This window comes from Ambystoma mexicanum, chromosome 4p, assembly GCF_040938575.1.
Source record: "Ambystoma mexicanum isolate Mex_15411 chromosome 4p, UKY_AmexF1_1, whole genome shotgun sequence".
NCBI classification, from domain to species: domain Eukaryota; kingdom Metazoa; phylum Chordata; class Amphibia; order Caudata; family Ambystomatidae; genus Ambystoma; species Ambystoma mexicanum.
Window position 1 is genome coordinate 578,396,848 of NC_090927.1, and position 18,775 is coordinate 578,415,622.

The 18,775-nt window shown below is 47.5% G+C and overlaps 1 protein-coding gene across 4 annotated transcripts in view; it reads left to right on the forward strand.

Moving 5' to 3' along the window:
• Nucleotides 1–18,775, forward strand: part of FBXO9 (F-box protein 9) — a 1,471,688-nt gene that overhangs the window by 1,406,658 nt on the left and 46,255 nt on the right. For all 4 annotated transcript variants that reach the window (XM_069606124.1, XM_069606121.1, XM_069606123.1 and 1 more), the window contains one exon: nucleotides 4,393–4,486. In XM_069606124.1, the coding sequence (XP_069462225.1) occupies nucleotides 4,393–4,486 (94 nt within the window). The remainder of the gene's footprint in view (nucleotides 1–4,392; nucleotides 4,487–18,775) is intronic.

The window sequence follows — 18,775 nt, forward strand, 5'->3', positions numbered from 1 at the left end:
CGGAGGCACGTTAATGGGTGATAGATGCCTGCCCCAGGCTGAGCGGCCGCCCAGACGCCACTGCATTCATCAGGCAGCAACTAGTGCCTTGGGTCCCCGCTGGGGTGCAGGGCCGCTCTGGCTGCTGTGCGTTGTGCTGGTGTCCGCACCCCTCGTTGCCTGCACAGCGTCTCATGAGGCATTTGAAATCTGTGCCAGGATTGCGTGTGGCCTCTCGGTGTGTCCTGGGCAGCGCGGCTATTACTTTCTCCCGTGCTAGTCCCTGCCGCCCTCCATCTCCTTACCCGCTTTCTTGTCGGGATCCTCCTCTGGACCCGACAGAAGGGAGACGGTCCGCGGGGCTTGCGGGATTGGGGGGGGGATCTTTCATCGCAGCGCTTCTGCTCCAGGTTCAGGGCCACAGTTCTTCGTTCACGGTCTGCAGCTCAGGACCGGGTGTCCCCCATACGTTTAGGGATCCGCCCGGCTGATCTCTTCTTTCGCACGTGTCTTTATCTGAGGGCGGTGAATGCACTTGCAGATGTCGCGGATAGTCTCGCCGTCTCGACCACCATTTTGGCTTGGACCACTGGGCTCCTCACTTTTAGTCTTGTTACTCCTTCATATGGGCTCCGCTGCTCGCCAGAGTTACACAGTCCGCGCCCACGCTCCTCCGACACCCTAAGAGCTGTTTCTTTGGGCGATTAAATCTTATTACGGGTTTTAGGGCCGTGGGAAGGGAAAGGAGTCTCGGAGCTCACCGAGGAGGCCTCCGATGGCGTCCACGGCTGGCCACACCCCCTGGCTGGCCACACCCTCTTTTATGCTTATTTTAAAGGATATTCTCTTTTGTCACAGCCTTCACAATTCTACAGCAATTATTAACTCCTCAGTGCTAGGAGGCCACTTGTTGGGGATATGTGCTTAATAAAAAAACAAGACCTAACATAACATCTGACGACCATCAAACATTAATGTGCCTTTTGTCCGCTTCCAGATAGGAGTGTCTCCATCACTAGTGTCATTGCAGGGTGCTCTGTAAGCTTGGACTTTCAGGGATTTAGCTCTGGAGGTTATGGTCTGACAAATGCATCCCTCACAGAGGGCCATATATTTAACATATCCTTCAGCACAAAGATTGCCTTCACTGAAAGAAATTAAACACTTGCTCTAATTGCTTTTGCTCATGAAAGTCAGACCTGATTAGAATTATTTTTTTAAATGTATTTTTACATTTATTTCAGCGCACAAAACCCAGAGGGATCTAAGCGCTAGTTACAGAAAGCGTATGGTCACATTTGGTCATTAGAGGTAGGTCAAATTCAGGTACAGAGCAGGACTGGGTGGGTCACATTAGGTAGTTACAGGCAAGTAAAATTCAGGCACAGCACAGGGCTGGGTGGGTCACCATTAGGTAGTTACAGGCAGGTAAAACTCAGGTACAGCGCAGGGCTGGCTGGGTCACATTAGGTAGTTACAGGCAAGTAAATTCATGCACCGCGCAGGGCTGGGTGGGTCACATTAGGTAGTTGCAGGCACAGGGTTGTGCAAGATTACTGGCAAGTAAAATTCAGGTACAGCGCAGGGCTGGGTGGATCACATTAGGTATTTACAGGCATGTAAAATCATGCATAGCACATGGCTGGGTGGGTTTCATGAGGTGGTTATAGGTAAGAAAAATTCAGGCACAGCGCAGGGCTGAGTGGATCACATTAGGTAGTTACAGGCCAGTAAAATTCAGGTACAACGCAGGGCTGGGTGGGTCACATTCGATAGTTACAGGCAAGTAAAATCATGCACAGCACAGGTTTGGGTTTAGTTTTTAGTTTTTTTCAGTTGCACTGGAAATTTCGCCTTCTTGGTGAGAGCCACATGTCGGCTTAGAAAATATGTCAAAATCCACTCTTGGGTCCAAGCAGATTACATCTTGTGCTTTTGTCGTCTCAAGGTCAGTTGTGTTTGCCGCTGTGGTTTCGACAAGTAATAGAGGTTAATTTATAGGAGATTTACTGTCTTTAATCTCTATTATGCCTTCAGCTGTTGTCGTTCGAGAAGGTACATTAGTCTGGGTCGCCAAATTCGTATGAAGTTTGATTGAACAATCTGAGTAAGTGTTCATTGGTTTCTGGAGTTGGTGACCATCAGAAGTCTCTGATTTAGATGAGATTCGATTAGTTTCTAGTTGTTGTACTAAAATGTTATTTAAAAGCTCTGAAGGCATGTTTTGCCTTGTATCGACAGACTCATAAAGTTTGATCTTTGCCGTTAACGCTAAATTCATAGACGTTAAAGTAGTCTGAAGCAATGGATTCTTTGATGTAGAGCTCAACTGAGATCTATTGGTGACAGCTTCTCTTTGAAGTGAACGCTCTGAAAATGTAATTGAAAGGGGTGATGAATTAGGAGCTGCCGTCGCAAACATGATTGGTGATTGCGACAGTGTAAGATGATGGGCTAATTCTTGCTCGTTAATTCCGAGTTTGTCGGCGGTGTAAAATGAGTCATGTCATGTCGTTGTGTTGGTTGAACAATTGGTAAGTCACTAAATTCAGTTATTAAATGAGTGATACTGGGTAAATGATGTTGCAACTCAGGGTATGAAACTGGTTCTGCCGCTAATGATTCATAATGATTTAAAGCGTTCTGGTTCGTGCAATCTCACACAGGTGTATAAAAATTGAGTAGGTAATTTGCGTTAGACAGCCACGGCTTTGAAATGGGTAACACAATATCATTTGCCGGTTTAACTGGTTCATATGTAGGAGTTCCATAGTGTTCACTCGTTAGCCAGTGAGGCTATTAAACGTGTCATTGTGCGATCACTCACATCGGTACTAGTATGATTGGTATTGTAAGATCCCTCGCACTCTAGTATAGTTTTGTTAGTGTCCGCATTTTTGATTTCAGTATTCATATCATTTTTGTTGGGACTGTTCGAGTAAAAGGAGCGTATATCGACAGATGCCGAGTAAGCCCTATTCTTCGATATAGATGTTGAGTCCTTATGGGAGTGCAAGGGTTGTCTCTCTTTACACGGTGTGCGTTTCAGCCGCTCTATTAATTGGAGCTTTTTTAAGTTAGAAGGCATGTTGGTTTTCAACGTGTAAAGGACGGCACAAGATGTTTTCCGCATGCATGAGAAAGTGAACTAATATCTCTATTAATTGAAAGAGCCTTTGTTGACAAAATGGGTGGAAGAGGATCTAGTTAGAAAACAATATGAAATATGTATGTGAATATATGGTATATTGGTATAGTAGCAAAATTGCTCACCTGCCCTCCCCAGCACTGAACAGCCACAGAACATCCCTTTCACACAGGGCTTCCACACAGGCACACTCTCAATGGCGCAAGCATTGGTGTTGAAAAATGATTGTGGGAAGTGTGGGCAGGTTCAATGGAGCTTCGAAAATTTTCCTCAATTCATGCACCGTAGCAATTCCGTAATAATTCTCTCAGGAGGTCAGCCACACAACAGCCCGTTCACACAGGGCGTCCACACAGGTGCGCCCAGGTATTTGTGCCCAGAGCCACAGATTTTGTGTGTAGTTCAGATACATCATGATGTCAATTAGCCATTACTTACTTTGGCAATCTTGAAAGGTGTTCCCTCTCAAAGGACACATACTGCGTCTTATCCCACAGGATCTCCTCACCATCCTGGGCCTTGTCTCCTCCCAGGTGATGCTGCCGCGGTACACCACCCCAAGGTCAGGATCAGGCAGCGTCTGCCTTTCCCTGGCCACCTGGGAGGATACTTTAGGCAGGGGTTTAGGGAGGGATCTGTAGGATTCTTCACAATGTGATGTAGGTTTTGAAATAACTGCTTTTTTTCAGAAATTGATTCGTTTTCCTAATAAATATTCTTTTTCTCATGAAACGATTTGTTTCATTTGCATATTTTTTTCTAAATCCATTTGTTCCTTTAGGAATACATGTTGGCATACATAGATGTATTTTTCCATTGTAAGCCAAAACTATGGCTAAAACGTGGGAGCTGGAGTTAATTATTTCCAAATTGGATGCAGATATTTTGGCACCAAAATACACTTCATTTCCTTTCAGGTAATTTGAACTCACCTCATTGTAGTTTCCAGGAGTCGGTTTGGTTGCTGTGCATAGCAGCACAAGTTCACACACATAGCTCTCAGAAATCATCTGCACAACTGCTCTCTGTGTGTTCAACATCTCTTTCTGACCGCTGTTTCTCTTTTCATTCTATTACATGGGGAATAGGCAAAGGTTTTGCACAACCAACTGTGGAATTGTGTTTTATAGAGTAAATGAAGGAAATGTTTCTGTGCTTTCACTTAACCTGGATGTCCTTTGTTCAACTAAGGTATCTTGTATCTTGATACCAACCCAGTGTTACTTTCAGACTTCTATTTGAATTGCTTCCTTTTAACCTTTCAGAACTGATGCAATCTTGTTTGGTCATTATCGCCTTTCCCAGGAAACGGACAATCAAACCAAAGTATTTGCAGTGATAATGAAGAAAAAAGATGAGGTAAGTTGCAATAGATGGATGTTTGTGCCATGTGCCTTTTTTGTGTTTCATTATAAAAGTGATTGAGGTCGAGTCCTTAAAACATCTGATTATTGAATGCTCGAAACTAACTACTACAAGATCTGTTTATTTAGGAAAATATGCTCTACTAAACGGCAACATGGACGATTGTTGGTATATGATGCTTTCGAGCAATCATGTCTTACTAACATGTGCAGTAGTAGACTTTCTAGATAAGATTCTGAAAGGTGAAGTCGTCACCTCAGTAGAAAGAACCTCCTGATATCTGACAACAAAGATATTATTTGTCCTTTTTAGATTGCATTTTGGTACTTTTCCTACTTGGATTCTTCTTCTTTTGAATCTCACTAAGAATCAGTTGTTTTTGGTTTAATTGACCTTCTTTGATGTTCTAACTATTGAGATACAGAATGGAGTTGACATATGTTAAGTAATGAAAATTGGAATGATTGAGATTAGGTTTAATTAATTATTTAACTGAAATGAGTAATTCAAGTTTGTATAAACTATGTTACAATAAAAAATAAAAAATTGACTGATTGCATATTTTCAAATCTTTGAAACAATGTCCACTGGTGGCGAAGGTCAGGACCTTTTTTAGTCACATTTCCAGAAAACTATAGGTGTGACGAATCAAGGTGTCTTCACTGCTTTAGGTAGGGGAACCTCTTTCCAGGAGGCCAGTGAGGCGAGACTGCTACCTGGTAGTCTCCCTGGGGTTGGTGCTCAGCAGGAGGATCTCATGGGGAGGGAGGACCCCATTGAGAGTAGTGACCAGCCTGGGCCAACACAATATGCCTTTCCCCCCTCCACCATCCCTAAAAACCCATCCTTCTCCACATTACCTGAAACCCGCATGGCCATGGATTGTTGTAATACATCCCAGGTAATAACTACTGGCATGAGAAAGAGGCTGCGAGTAATGATGATTACCAACACGAACGTCAGTACTCACTCTAGCCTCTGCATGAACCCGATTGGCCCTCTGTCATTCAAAGGCAGAGACGGAACTGCAGGATGGCGTCTTCGTTCTTGGTCCGATGCGGACCATGAAAGGCTTCAGATACACAGAGCCCGGCCAGGGGTAGAAGAACATTGCATCCCAGAGAGAACCGTGCTCGCAGCATGGAAAGCAGACCGGAGTGAAGGGAAGCTGCTTGTCGGTGCCGCGACATTGCATCGAGACGGATGTCGAACAGCAGAAGAAGCACGCAGAAGGTCATCGAAGACACCGGGAAAGCCCAGGGAGCCGCAGAAGCCCCTGGGAAACCCACAAGCAACCAGAGGGGGGTCGGCCCATACACTAAAGGTACCACAGTGGTTGTCCCAAGGTTGGGGAGACCCAGAGAGGGCAGAAGATTGGAGGCAAGTCGTATGAGACATCGAAGAGGCAGAATAATTACACGAAGGGGATCTGGGACCCAGGGTGGGAAGATTAACACTGAACAGTGAGAAATATGAGCTTTGCATATTTAAGCAACACCCACAGACTTTGGCAGGAGAGTAAACCAAGGCTCTGGTCTATAAATAAAGAGAAGGGAGTAAATATTAAGCCCAGCACCTACTCCTTGTTGTATTATTAAAATGACTTTCTTCCTATTAGGAACAGCCGGTAGACAAGCTGCAAGTACCTAGTTTGGACTGTAATTCACTAGACAGTTCCCTTGAAATAAACAGTTAGGCCTAGATGATTAGGTAATAAGCGCTCAGTCTTTGTTTTGGATGAATCACTACTTCAAAAGTGTCCTTATACCTTGTGTATTTATTATTATTGTACGTACATCACATATGCATGTACCCTCATAAATGTAACATATATACCTATTTCAAAAGTACCTTCAAAGTGGCAACATTGTCCTAGTGGTGCACCTACTTGGGTTTCACCCAATTCAAGGCATAGAACCTATACAGTTGCCATCAAAAATTATTATTTTGAAATCAAAATATGAAAACCTTTGCAAGTCTCATTCAAAGTTGTGATATCAAAATCAAAAAATCTTTGACATTCTTATCAGTGATCAACTATATACTATTGTCCCACATATTCAAAAGTATTGTCTGTTCATTTTATTTATTGATTTCACAATAACATATTCATAGTTGGTATCGTGTACATAGGGGTTTGTTTATATATGTCCTTATAAAGATACTGTTGACTACCACAATATTGTATCCAGTGCTCATTCAGTGCTCTTGTGTATTGCATAGGCAGAGAGGGGTGAAAGAAGAAAGAGGGATTGAATTACAATTGTATCTGTTATATGTGAATATTGCTAGTTTTCAAGATAGGTTAATGTTATTTACCAAGGATTATGCTATTCCTCATGGTTGTCCATGATTTAACCGATTCAGAAATGTCTGAGGGAGAAGAATTACTTTTGGTTTTCTCTGGACATTTCTGGTAACCCACACCATCCCCCCTGCCCCCTGAATCCCTTGTCGGCATCCCTCTGTGACATTTGTTCCCTTCACTTACGTGCATGGGAACCGGCGCTGCAGGTTCCTTTTTTTTTTTTTTTAAATTGTTTAAAAAACATTTATTGTTTAGGTCACGGGGGACACCCCTGCTTCCCTTGTTCACTGTAATCGGACCGAATGGGATATTTATTAGAAATGTCCAGCTGGGGATTCCAAGATGGCCGCCGGCACTGAGTAGTTGTGCCGACGGCGCTCCTCGGACCCGAAAATAGGGTAGGCGCCCACCACCCCGCTAGCGCTTCGCTGCGGGCGCTGCCCGAGCCCTCGCGACTCTCCGGAGGTCCAAGAAGAGCGCCGGCGGCAGAGGAGCGGAGCAGCTGCGGCGTGAAGGGGAGTGCTGCAGCGCGGCCCCGAGTACAGGAGGAGGGGCGGCTGGCACGGCCGACGCGGCCTGCGGGCCTGCAGCGTGTTGCGGCGGGAGCCAGAGGGGGGCGGCGCCGCGGGGCGCGGATTGATTGGAGGCCCCCATCTGAGAAGGCGCCCCCAGGAAGCAGCCCGCGGAGACGTGCGGTGGCCTGCGGGGGGGCTCTGCTCGCTCCTCGCCCCGGCCCACCAGCGCGGAGGAGAGCGCCGCGGAGCGGGAGGACGCTCCGGGAAGGTCGACCCCGGCGGCCAGCGGAGCCCCAAAACAGTGAGTCCGGGGGCGTGAGCGGAGAGGGGGGGGCACTCCGAGCAGGGCTGGCTGAGGAGAGAGTTGCCAGCAGCGCGGAGGCCGCAACGGGCCGCCGGGTGAAATTAGGGGAGGAGCCCGGTAGCGGCGAGCCCTGCTGAACGAATTGGAGGGAGAGAAGGCCCGGCTGGAGCTACCGGAGTGCGGGGAACCTTTCCCCCATCGACTCTAGGGGTGGAGGAAGGACTTGGAGACCTCCACCCTGGGAGAAGGGCCTACAATTTGCTGATAGCCGGTGCAGGGGGAAGGCCAGTAGTGGTGGAGTGAAGCCCCTGTGACACCGGGGAAGTGGACCCCCTGCAACCGGAGGTTGAGGTGTGGATGCGAAAGGGGCCCCGGAGCCGGAGTGGGATTTCGGCTGTGGGCCTGCGTGAGGGCTAAGAGACGTTTTGTGCTGTTCACCAGGAGGTATCTCGGCATGACTACAAGGCCCAAGGGCAAAAGGGGAAGGCAAGCTCAGCCCTCAGGGGAACCATCCACAACATTACGCACCATGTGGTCGGCACCAAATTTGAAGGAGGGGTCGGAACTCCCGGGGGGAGTAGCAAGCAGGGATATTGCTCAGGGGCAGACGGAAGACCTGGCAAATATGCCCAAGAAGGAGTTCCTCGGAGAGCTACACTCCCTACAGGCCAACCTGTCCAAAACTTTTCAGGAGCAATTTCAACTGTTACGCACTGACCTGAGTGAAGCTGTGGGAGAGCTGAAGCAGGAGATGCGTCAACTAGGAGAGAGGACCGACATCTTGGAAAAAGGCCTCCAAGAGGCGGACAGAGAGAACGCGGCAAATAGCGAAGCCATAGAAAGGCAGGATGTCGCCACCAGGAATCTTGAACTTCAAGTTGAGGACCTGGAAAATAGGTCTCGTAGGGTCAACATTCGAGTCAAATTGCTGCCGGAATCGGCCTCAGATAAATCGCTGAAGGCGGTGCTTCAGGGAATTTTCGCCGACATACTGGGCGAGGGTGACCCCGAAACGGTGGAGTTAGACCGAGTGCACAGAACCGGGCGACTAATCACTGGGCAGACGGCGAAACCAAGGGATGTCTTAGCCGCCTTTGCCCTTTACGCCCAGAAGGAGGCAGTCCTCAGGGAAGCAAGGTTACGAGAGCCAATAATGTTTGAGGGTCAGAAGATTGCCCTCTTCCAGGACCTGGCTAGTAGTACCCTTACAAAGAGGCGTCTGATGGGCCCCGTGATAAAGGTCCTCAACGAGAGATCGATTCGCTACAGGTGGACATTCCCCTTTGGCTTGCTTTTTGATTGGGAGGGGTCCCAGAGACGAATTACATCTCCCCAGGAGGGGGCTGCATTGCTTCATATCGAGTTGGATGATTCTCCCCCGGGTGGGGGACCACCGAGCACGAGCGGTTGCAGTGGAATGCGACCCTGGAACTGGACGACGGTCCGGGGAAGGAGGAGGAGGGGCCCTAGGGGGGGAGCGAGGTCGAGGGAGGGAACTCCCGGTGATACTGGCGGTGCTCCCGCTGTGCAACCTTGACCCGAGATCTGATAAGAGGGGTGGTGGGCTTCAGTAAGATGTCTTAGAGTATGGGTCACGGGGGGCGCAACCATGTTGGAAGCGGAAGGGCGGAGATGCCTGAGTTTGGGGGGAGGAGAGGGCGGGAAGGTCTTATCCTTCAGGGGAGAAGGGGGGTGGGTGGGGCAGTTTTTCAAGGGGTTTGGGGGGGCGGCAACAAGCAAATGATACCTTATGAGGGGGACATGACCTTCCCTGTTGCAAGCGGTCCCTCACGGCTAAAGGCTCACTTAAGTGGGTAACGCATAATGTTCCGGGGTTAAACACCCCCCTCAAAAGGAAAAAGTTGGAGCACTTCACACAAAAAGAACGACCGGATATTATGGGGCTCCAGGAAACACACCTACTTCATAGGGATCAGGGCAGGGTGAAGCTGCGGGGTTTCGATCAAATATGGCATGCCTCGAGTCACTGCAAAGCAAGGGGGGTAGCCCTGGCAATTAGGAACACAGTAGACTTCAAACTCGAGGGAACTCTAAGGGACAAGGACGGGAGGTATATTATAGTAAAAGGAAGGTGTCAAGGGGTTCCTCTGACAATAGCAGTGGTGTACGCCCCCAACACGGGCCAGGACCCCTTTTTACGGCGGATAGTGGAACTTTTGGAGGGGTTCTCTTGGGGCCATATTGTTCTTCTTGGGGACCTTAACATTGCCTGGGACAAGGGGAAGGATAGGACAGGTGGCAGCGGGGAGGGCGGAGGAGCGGTAATGTCCAAAGATTTGAAGGAAAGGGTCGGCAGGCTAGGGCTGCGCGACACTTGGAGGGAGGTTAGAGGTGATGAGGAGGGCCATACCTTTTTGTCGGGAGTCCATGGGTCGCAATCTAGAATTGATTACATCTGGGTCTCTGCCGCATTAGTAGGAGCAATCCGGGAGGTCAGTACGGGACCGTTAGGGATTGCAGACCATAAAATAGTTTCTGTAGTGATGGGGGTGGGCCAGAAAAGGAAAGGGATTTGGGGCTGGAAACTTCCAGCATACATCATGAGGGACCCGGTGCTCAGGGAGGATATTGAAGAGAAGATTAGGCTCTTCTTCGACACGAACAAGAAGGGGGACACTGGGGAAGATATGCGGTCGGATGCCTTCAAGGCCACCCTTAGGGGGGAACTTATAGCCATATCGGCCCATCGGGTGAAACAAATGCAGAAACTTGAATCACAGTTGGAAGCTGAAGTGGAGGTGGCGAGGAAGGCGGCAGGGGACACCCCCTCTCGCAGGGCAATGCGGGCCTATAGGAAGGCGGTGGGGCAGTTGGAACTGTTGCGCACCAAGAAATCGGAAGGGGCAATGCTGTCAGTGCGCCAACAATATTATGCAAAGGCCAATAAATCGGGCACTCTATTGGCGCGACTATTGAGAGGCAAAAGGGCGAGGAACACGATTACGGCATTGAGGCTCCCAGGGGGGGAGCGGGTCTCGGATCAAGGGGAGGTCCAAGAAGCATTTGCTAAGTTTTACGAGTCGCTCTACGCTACCCAACATCCCCCGGGTGAGAAACAAGAGGACTTCCTCCGGAATGTCCACCTGAGGGAAATAAGTAGCGCGGTTCGCGAAGCCCTGGATCGGGAAATTGAAGAAGACGAAGTGCGGGGAGTGATAGGGGCCCTTCCACCGGGTAAGGCCCCTGGGCCAGATGGTTACACAGCCATTTTTTATAAAATGTTCAGTGTGCAACTAACCCCAATCCTCACTTCGCTGTTTAATTCATTTCGCCTCACGGGTCGCATTACTCCTTCCATGGAGGAGGCAAAAGTCACCTTACTCTTGAAGCCCAATAAAAACCCGGAAGACCTAGCATCATATCGCCCCATTGCATTGATCAATCTGGATGCTAAGATCTTCACTAAGATATTAGCCAATAGGCTAGATGCCATCCTCCCAGACCTGGTACACCCAGATCAAGCCGGGTTTGTCAAAGGCAGACAAACCGCGGACAACATTCGTCGGGTGGCTCATGTAATCGAGAAGGTTCATAAAACGTTCACCCCCGCGATCCTGGTGGCTTTGGACGCGGAGAAGGCTTTTGACCGCGTCGAGTGGCCCTTTCTTTTTCGAATAATGGGGAAAATGGGGTTTGGGGGGGCCTTCTTGAGGATGGTCAAGGCAAATTATCAGACTCCCTCCATTAGGGTGATGGTGAATGGGAGTGCCTCAAGGGCAATTTCTCTACAGAGAGGGACAAAACAAGGTTGTCCCCTCTCCCCAATACTATTTGCTCTCTATCTAGAGCCACTCCTCCAAGCCATCCGGGAGGCAGGGAATATTCAGGGGATTCCATTTGGAGGGGATCAGCATAGAGTAGCAGCCTTTGCTGACGACATGCTGCTCATGCTTACCGACCCGCGGACTTCGCTGCCGGCCTGCGTGGCCCTTCTGGATGCTTTCGGGTCGGCCTCGGGTCTGAAGATTAATGCTAACAAATCCGAGATTTTGAATTTAACGCTTGACCCAGCGGAACGAGAAAATCTACGGGCGGCCTCTGACTTTCTGTGGAGCCCGGGAGGGATACGCTACTTAGGGGTGAGAATCACAGCCAACCTGTCTGGATGGTTTCGGGCAAATTTCCCCCCGCTTCTTAAAGCCGTTAAGAGGGATTTTCTAAAGTGGAGAGCATTGAGGGTCTCGTGGCTGGGGCGGATAGCCGCAGTTAAGATGGTCACACTCCCCAGGCTCCTGTACCTATTCCAAGCTGTCCCGCTGCCGATACCGGCGAGTTACTTCAAGGAGCTGGAAACTCTAACCAGGGAATTCATTTGGGAAGGAAAGAGACCTAGGGTGGGGACTCGAATCTTGATGGCGCCAAGGAGTGAGGGGGGCCTGGCAGTACCGAATTTTAGGCGGTATTATGAAGCAGCTCAGCTGCGAATTATTAGGGAATGGTTGAAGGGAGAGGGTGGCACACAAGACAAATTGTGGGTGAGAATGGATAGGGCGGTAGCACATCGAAATCTGGCCGAAGTATTGTGGCTCCCGAAACGGCTTAGGCCGGCCCATCTTTATGAGAGCACCATCACCAAACTCTTGGCAGACACATGGGATAGGCTAGCTAGATCAGAGGGGATCACCACATTCCCATCTCCCTTCACTCCCATGTTTGGTAACGGGGACTTTTCCCCTGGGGTGGAGAAAGGCGCCTTTGTGAACTGGCAGGAAGGGGGCTGTCGGAAACTGTGTGATATGTTTTCTGGAGGAGAGGTGCTATCATTTAGTGACTGCAAGAAGCTTTTTGCGATACAAGAGAGGGAGAGACTGAGATATGCTCAGATCCGCCATTGGGTTCTCCATCCTGGGAATAGGGAAGCTGCAACAAGGGACCCGACTCCCTTTGAAAAACTTTTGCTCACGAATGACGGGGTGAAAGGTCTTATCTCTAACATATATAGGACACTGGCAGGCCCTAAGGAAGGGGCCCAATGGGCGTATATGAGAGAATGGGAGGAGGCACTGGGACGCCAGATTAGTCGGGCGGACTGGGGGACACTGTGGAGGAAGATCCCCAAACTGGCTAGAGCGTCCCAATTACAGGAGACGTGGTATAAGATCATGTTTAGGTGGCACTATACCCCGACCCGGCTGAGTAGATTTTTCCCTACTGTGTCGAATCTTTGCTGGAGGGAATGCGGGATGGTGGGCTCCGCGGAACACATTTGGTGGGACTGCCCCAAGCTGGAAGCGTTCTGGGGGGAGGTGAGGGAGGCACAGGGGCTGGCATTTGGACTGAAGGCCGGGAGGACCCCAGCGCACATTCTCTTGGGGGAGCGGGTGATCTCCGAGGCAGCTGAACTTAGAGGAAGAGAAAAAGCGATGGTCATCACGACTCTGGCAGCTATGCAGTTAATAGCCCAGAGATGGAAAGGCGCGGAAGTTCCTAGTATACAAGATTGGTTCCGAAAACTGTGGGAGATAGTGGCTTTGGAATGGGCAACCTATGCCATGGACAATAAGGCCCAAAGATTTGCAGCTGACTGGGAGGAACTACTGCAAGTTCTTAATGACGATTACAAGGTGATGTGGTGTCCGCAGCGGTTGAGGCTTTTGGATTTGCGATGATTGTGTTTTGCTGTTTTTTGTTCTTATCTCGTTTAAGAGGGAATGGAGGGTGTAAGGACTCAGCTTGTTGCCGGGGGGGGGGGGGAGGGAAGGGGGGGATGGTTTGTGTGTTATCTTGTAAAATTAATAAAAAGAGTTTACAAAAAAAAAAAAGAAATGTCCAGCTGTTCGTAATTTTTGTTCAGCCGAAATTGGAATACATATCCCATTTAGTTTTTTTTTTCTTCCGTCATTTCTATGTATTCCATTCCTCATATCGTGGTGCAACGGAGAAGCATTCTGTGATATCTGCTTAGCGGACTCATGGGTAATCTTTTGTTATCCAATCTGGTACCGTTATTTCTAAAAAATCAATTAGACATATTGTCTTTTAATATATTTTTCACCTAAATATCAGTGATGTTATTTAGTATTTAAAGAAATGTTAATGCTGTACCTGTTGAAGTTCCTAGTATTGTGCAGTATTTCTCGTATTTTATCATCATTTGTTGATTCTTTGGGGGTGGCCCTTTGGGAAACCCATATATGTGCATGAGCGGTGCTCAGAAAGTTTCCTCTGACTTGATATCCTATATTACTTTTGCCAAGTTATTGTTCAGAATCATACACATTATACCTTGGTGCCAATAATTCACTTCTCACGCGAGAGTTCTCATATTGAATTAATTTTTGGTTACTTGTTAATATACAGCTCTGAGCCACACTCAGTTATCCTGGATGATTATCCTGCAAGTGGTATGTCCATCAATGAAACAATCTATATCTATTTCTGTTCAGGTTCTTAATCATTGATCTACCTGGCTCATATTCTTACCTTCTACTGATTCTTTCAAGATGGCGGTGTTTCATGTGTGTCCCGGACCGCTGCCATCTTCAAAGTTATTTACTAGTCCCCTGTGCCGTCACACATATATGACGTTGTGAAGTAAACATTGGCCATCTAATACAGGCCACGCCTTGGCATTTTGTGATTGACCGCGCTGACTACACATATTCTTGTTAAAGTATTGCATTATACACAACTACAAGCTACATTCTATCCTCAGTTTTAGTCGACTTTATATATTTGGTATATAATGTATTGCTTTAGGTACGAATATCTATACTATTATTGATACAAATTTGTAATGCCTTTATACTTGTATGTTCATGGTGACACGTTGTCTATAAAGTTAATTTTTCACAGATGGTATTGACTTGGCGTATATTATTGTCCGGTCTGCATATAGTACTTCATTGTGTGTGTGTGTGACTAATTTTGGTCAACCTTATATATTTGGCATGTATTTCTATTGACTTACTTCTATCTTTTTTTCACAATATATGCATTTAATACTGTTGAGTTTGGTATATATCAAGTTGTGCATGTTTAGTTAGAATCCATTACAGTTATCCATTGCATTCAAGCTAAGTATCCCCGCCTTTTTATGAGACACAAATGTGTAATATGTTTATATTATAGCGTTTCATGAAGATGCTCTAATTTTTAAGTCTGTTGTTGATCACAAACGAAGTTAATCATGCTTGTGTCTTATTGTCTGGTGTGCATATGATACCTTTTCCTGTCGGTGTTATGAAGGCATCATGAAGTAAGACACAGACAGCAGATTCAACTTTCTAATTGAAAGCTTTATTTTTCTTAAATGTAAGGATGGAGTAAGGCCTAACCTTTGCCCTATGCTAGGGTGGGATTTCCCTACCAAAAGAAAACTAAGGATAGTCTGCGTCAGTACGTTTAAATCAAAAGTCTGTCTGTGTCCAAAATCTATACTTGTTCTCACAACTAACTGTATACAATTTGTAGGGATGTCAGCAGCAAAAGTTCCAAGCTCTTCCAACTCTTTGCTTATATTTATCTTCCCCTTCCCCAAGTTTTGCATAGTTCTAAAAAGGCCTCAGGGTTCCCTTTCCCAAGAGTTCAACTCAGTTCACACAGTCTCGGGGTTCCCTTCCCCAAGAGTACAACTCTTCCAGCTTTCGAAACCAATATCGTCTCGAATCTTCCAGCTTTCAAAACAATACCAGTTCAAATCTTTGGTGATCCATGCTTTTCAGTAGTTCACATTGATTACTCTATTTCTTCATTTACAATTCACTTCAACAACTGTTGCCAAACACATCCTTCTTGACATTTGCTTTCTTTGACTTTTTCCAAGTAGGAGTCACTCACTCTAGGCGCAGTTGTCAGACCACACGGTCCACCCATTACAGGTCAACCAACCGATACCCCTATGCACTTCAGTATGCTTTCAGTATTCCTTTATCTTTTGCCAACACAGGTTCTCGCTCTCTTAACCTGTAGTTTCTTGGATTCTTTTATATTTGGCCAATGCTCAGTTTCACATTTCACATCTTTCTTGGCAATCTTTTATCTTGCCCACCACTTGTAACTTCCACTCTTATTTCATATCCTTCATGGTAGCTTTATTGGCTTTGTCAACACTTGTAGCTCACACATCTAATTCCGTAGTAATTCCCATTAATACCACTTTGCTTTTATTTTCTTCATGATTGCTCATTACTTGCTTTTGTTCTATTAGGTATCCAAATATACCCTTAATGTCTTTGACACTTCGGTATTCAAGGTTACGTGTTTCAACTTTCAAAAGCACTTGTAATAACTTGGTTTGTTCGGTATTAAAATATACTGGCTTTGACCTTCCATGGTACTTATAACAGTTCTCGGCTTGATCAGCATTCCTACATGTTCTTTTCCAGTAACCGGAGCACCCCGGTATGAGTGTTCCCTTCTTTTCACTCACCGGTGGTATGTGGCGGCTCCTTTGGGTTTTTCGGCTTTGCTTCCCGTCTTCGATTCACTCCGCCTTCCTTTCGCAGGAGCTACGATGAGCAACACTTGCCGTCCTGGAATGCTGCAGTGCGTAGCTCTGCTCTTCCACAGTGGAAGCTACTGAGAGCACCACTCGCTCTCTGAGACTTGCGGCGATCAGGAGGCTTCGGTGCTCCACAGCTCCTGCTGAGAGCACCGGGCAGGTAGGACAGCATGGTGTCAGACCCTCTCACCCTGGCGTCTCTCTCGCACTCCTGCTCTGCACGGCATCTCTCATGTCTGTTCCCCTCCAGCCCACTCCACTTCTTCAGGCCGCGTCCGTCCCTCCTCTTGTGCTGGGTGGTCATCATGTTTATGCATAAGATAGAGAAAATAGAGGCAAGTCTGAAGGTTAGGAAAGAAAGTAGACAAAGGGGGGGCTGATTTCAGTAGTTTAAAACGAATTTAATCAGCATATAAACATTTTCCATGGTACAATTCATTTTCTAAAAACACATAAAACATTTCAGTTCACATAAATAGCATATTCATCAATAGTTTTACCATACACTGCCACTTTTTGTGGCCGGGAAGTCATGTCATACAAGGCTCATGTGCTTTGTTAGTCCCTAGTTCTTCTGTTTCTGAGAGAACACTGGAATTTGTGCATAAACAATTTTTTAGTTCATTGCCTTAGTTCTTTTTCACTGTATTAACGTTATACGGTGATATCTCAACATGTTTCAGTTCTCAAAGGAAAAAATCCGGAACTTTCATCAGGAGTTGAGCTCTGGTGTGTATTGTGCAGGCGCATACATTACGCTAATGACCCGCCTGATTTAGGTGAGTACACCTAACCAACGCCAAAATACTTCCTTCAGCAACGGGACACTGACTACATTAAGTCCAGACTGTGACAAGTTCCATGTAGAACATATAGAAAGTCTTACTATGGCTATGCTTTTAGCGAATAGAAAAGCATACCTCATATATACTTTTCACCCTCTAGGGATCAGGAAGGACGCATTCTGCAACTACCACGGTCAACCTAGACCAGCTCACCCTCATACTACACCAGTACATGTCATTATTAACCCACCTGAGTGTAACGCTCTACTATAGAGCACAATGGTAAATGAGAAGTAATTGGCTCATACTGATTTTTTTTTTCTCATTTTTGTCTGATAGGGGAAGGTTGCCAAGAAAATCAGCTATGGCACAATACACACCAGGACCAGGCTGGGTACGTAAAACACAATTTCCAGCCGATCGTTGACCGAATTGTCAGTGATGTTCACCACTGGAAACTCCCCCCCTCCCCCGCCCCCCACCGACACTCATGGGTCGAGCCACACTCTTCAAGATGATGACTCTCCCAAGATTTCTTTGTCTTGCAGAGTGCTCTGCTCAAGGTCCCAGACTCTGAGTTTGATCGGGTAGAGACGCTTCTTAGAGAACTTATATGGGGTGGAGGACAACCTTGCATTGCGCTAACTACGCTTCAAAGATCGATTTGGGAAGGTGGTATAGGAGTGCCTCGCCTCCAAACCTACTACTGGGCTTCACAGTTGACAGTGGTTAACGACCTGCTCCATGGGAACCGGGAACTACCCCACATACGGGCTGAGATGGCGGCCATTCATGACATGGGACCCACTTTGCCTGCTATACCAACCCCCTCCACCTACAACCACAGCGCACATTATTACCTTTTGGAAAAAAGCACATCATTTTGTAGGGTGGAAAAACAAAATTACCGCTGCGCAACCCCTATGGCAAAATAACAATCTGACCGAGATTGGGAAATTTGAGCTATGACCTAGATGGATAGAGGCGGGGATTCTGAAAGTTGGGGACATTCTTGTAGATGGGAAACTGTCATGATGCCTACCCCCGGGGACCCAGACCAAGTCCAGCAACCCCGGAAGCAGGCATCAAGTTATACTAAGCACACCCAACAACCCCTGCTAGGGGCTATTTGGGTGCAGTCCTGGCGCCTATGGCGTCAGGCTCATATGGAGAGTCAACTTACCTAATGCAGACCATGCTGCAAACTCACCTGTTGCAGATCATGCTGCAAGAGCTCCAAGCCAAAGGAGGCTTGGAAGGGACTACTTTACCTAAGGGACTATTTTTTTTTACTCGGGTGGGGCTGGGGAGGAATACTTACCTGGGACTACTTTGGAGGCTATTTAAACCACGCCCAAAGAGCAGCACACGCTTCGCGTTATTCTGCATCCAGCAGCGTAACGCTCACCGTGCCTGCAAGTCTGCATCCAGTCTTCTGCCACGCCCGCCTCGAGTCCAGAGCTCCTAGAAAAAGGGGAGAGAAGGAGAAAAGGTTAGAACAAGAGCAATACCTTTGATCCTTACCTGAATTCCCGATCCATCGCGCCTTCGAGCTGGAAGAAAGAAAGAAGTTATTTTATGTGCGGTGCCTCGCCTGCAGCAGCGCCGCACTGAACTCACCGGCCTTCGCAGCATCTTCACATTCCACCGCCTCCTTCTGCATGCTTCCGCCGCACTCCGGCACCTAAGGGGAAGACAAGAACAGCAAGGTGAGCCAAGGGAATACACAGAGGCAATATTAGTTACGCCCCATAGACTTACCTGATTTTACCACCGGGGGTACTATTCCTCTTCACGGGTCGGCGCAGCTTCCACTGCATCCTCGCCGAACCTCGGCCCCTAAGGCGAAACAAAAGGACAGCAAGGTGAAACAAAGGTACAAACAAGGGGAAACCTCCTCACCACAA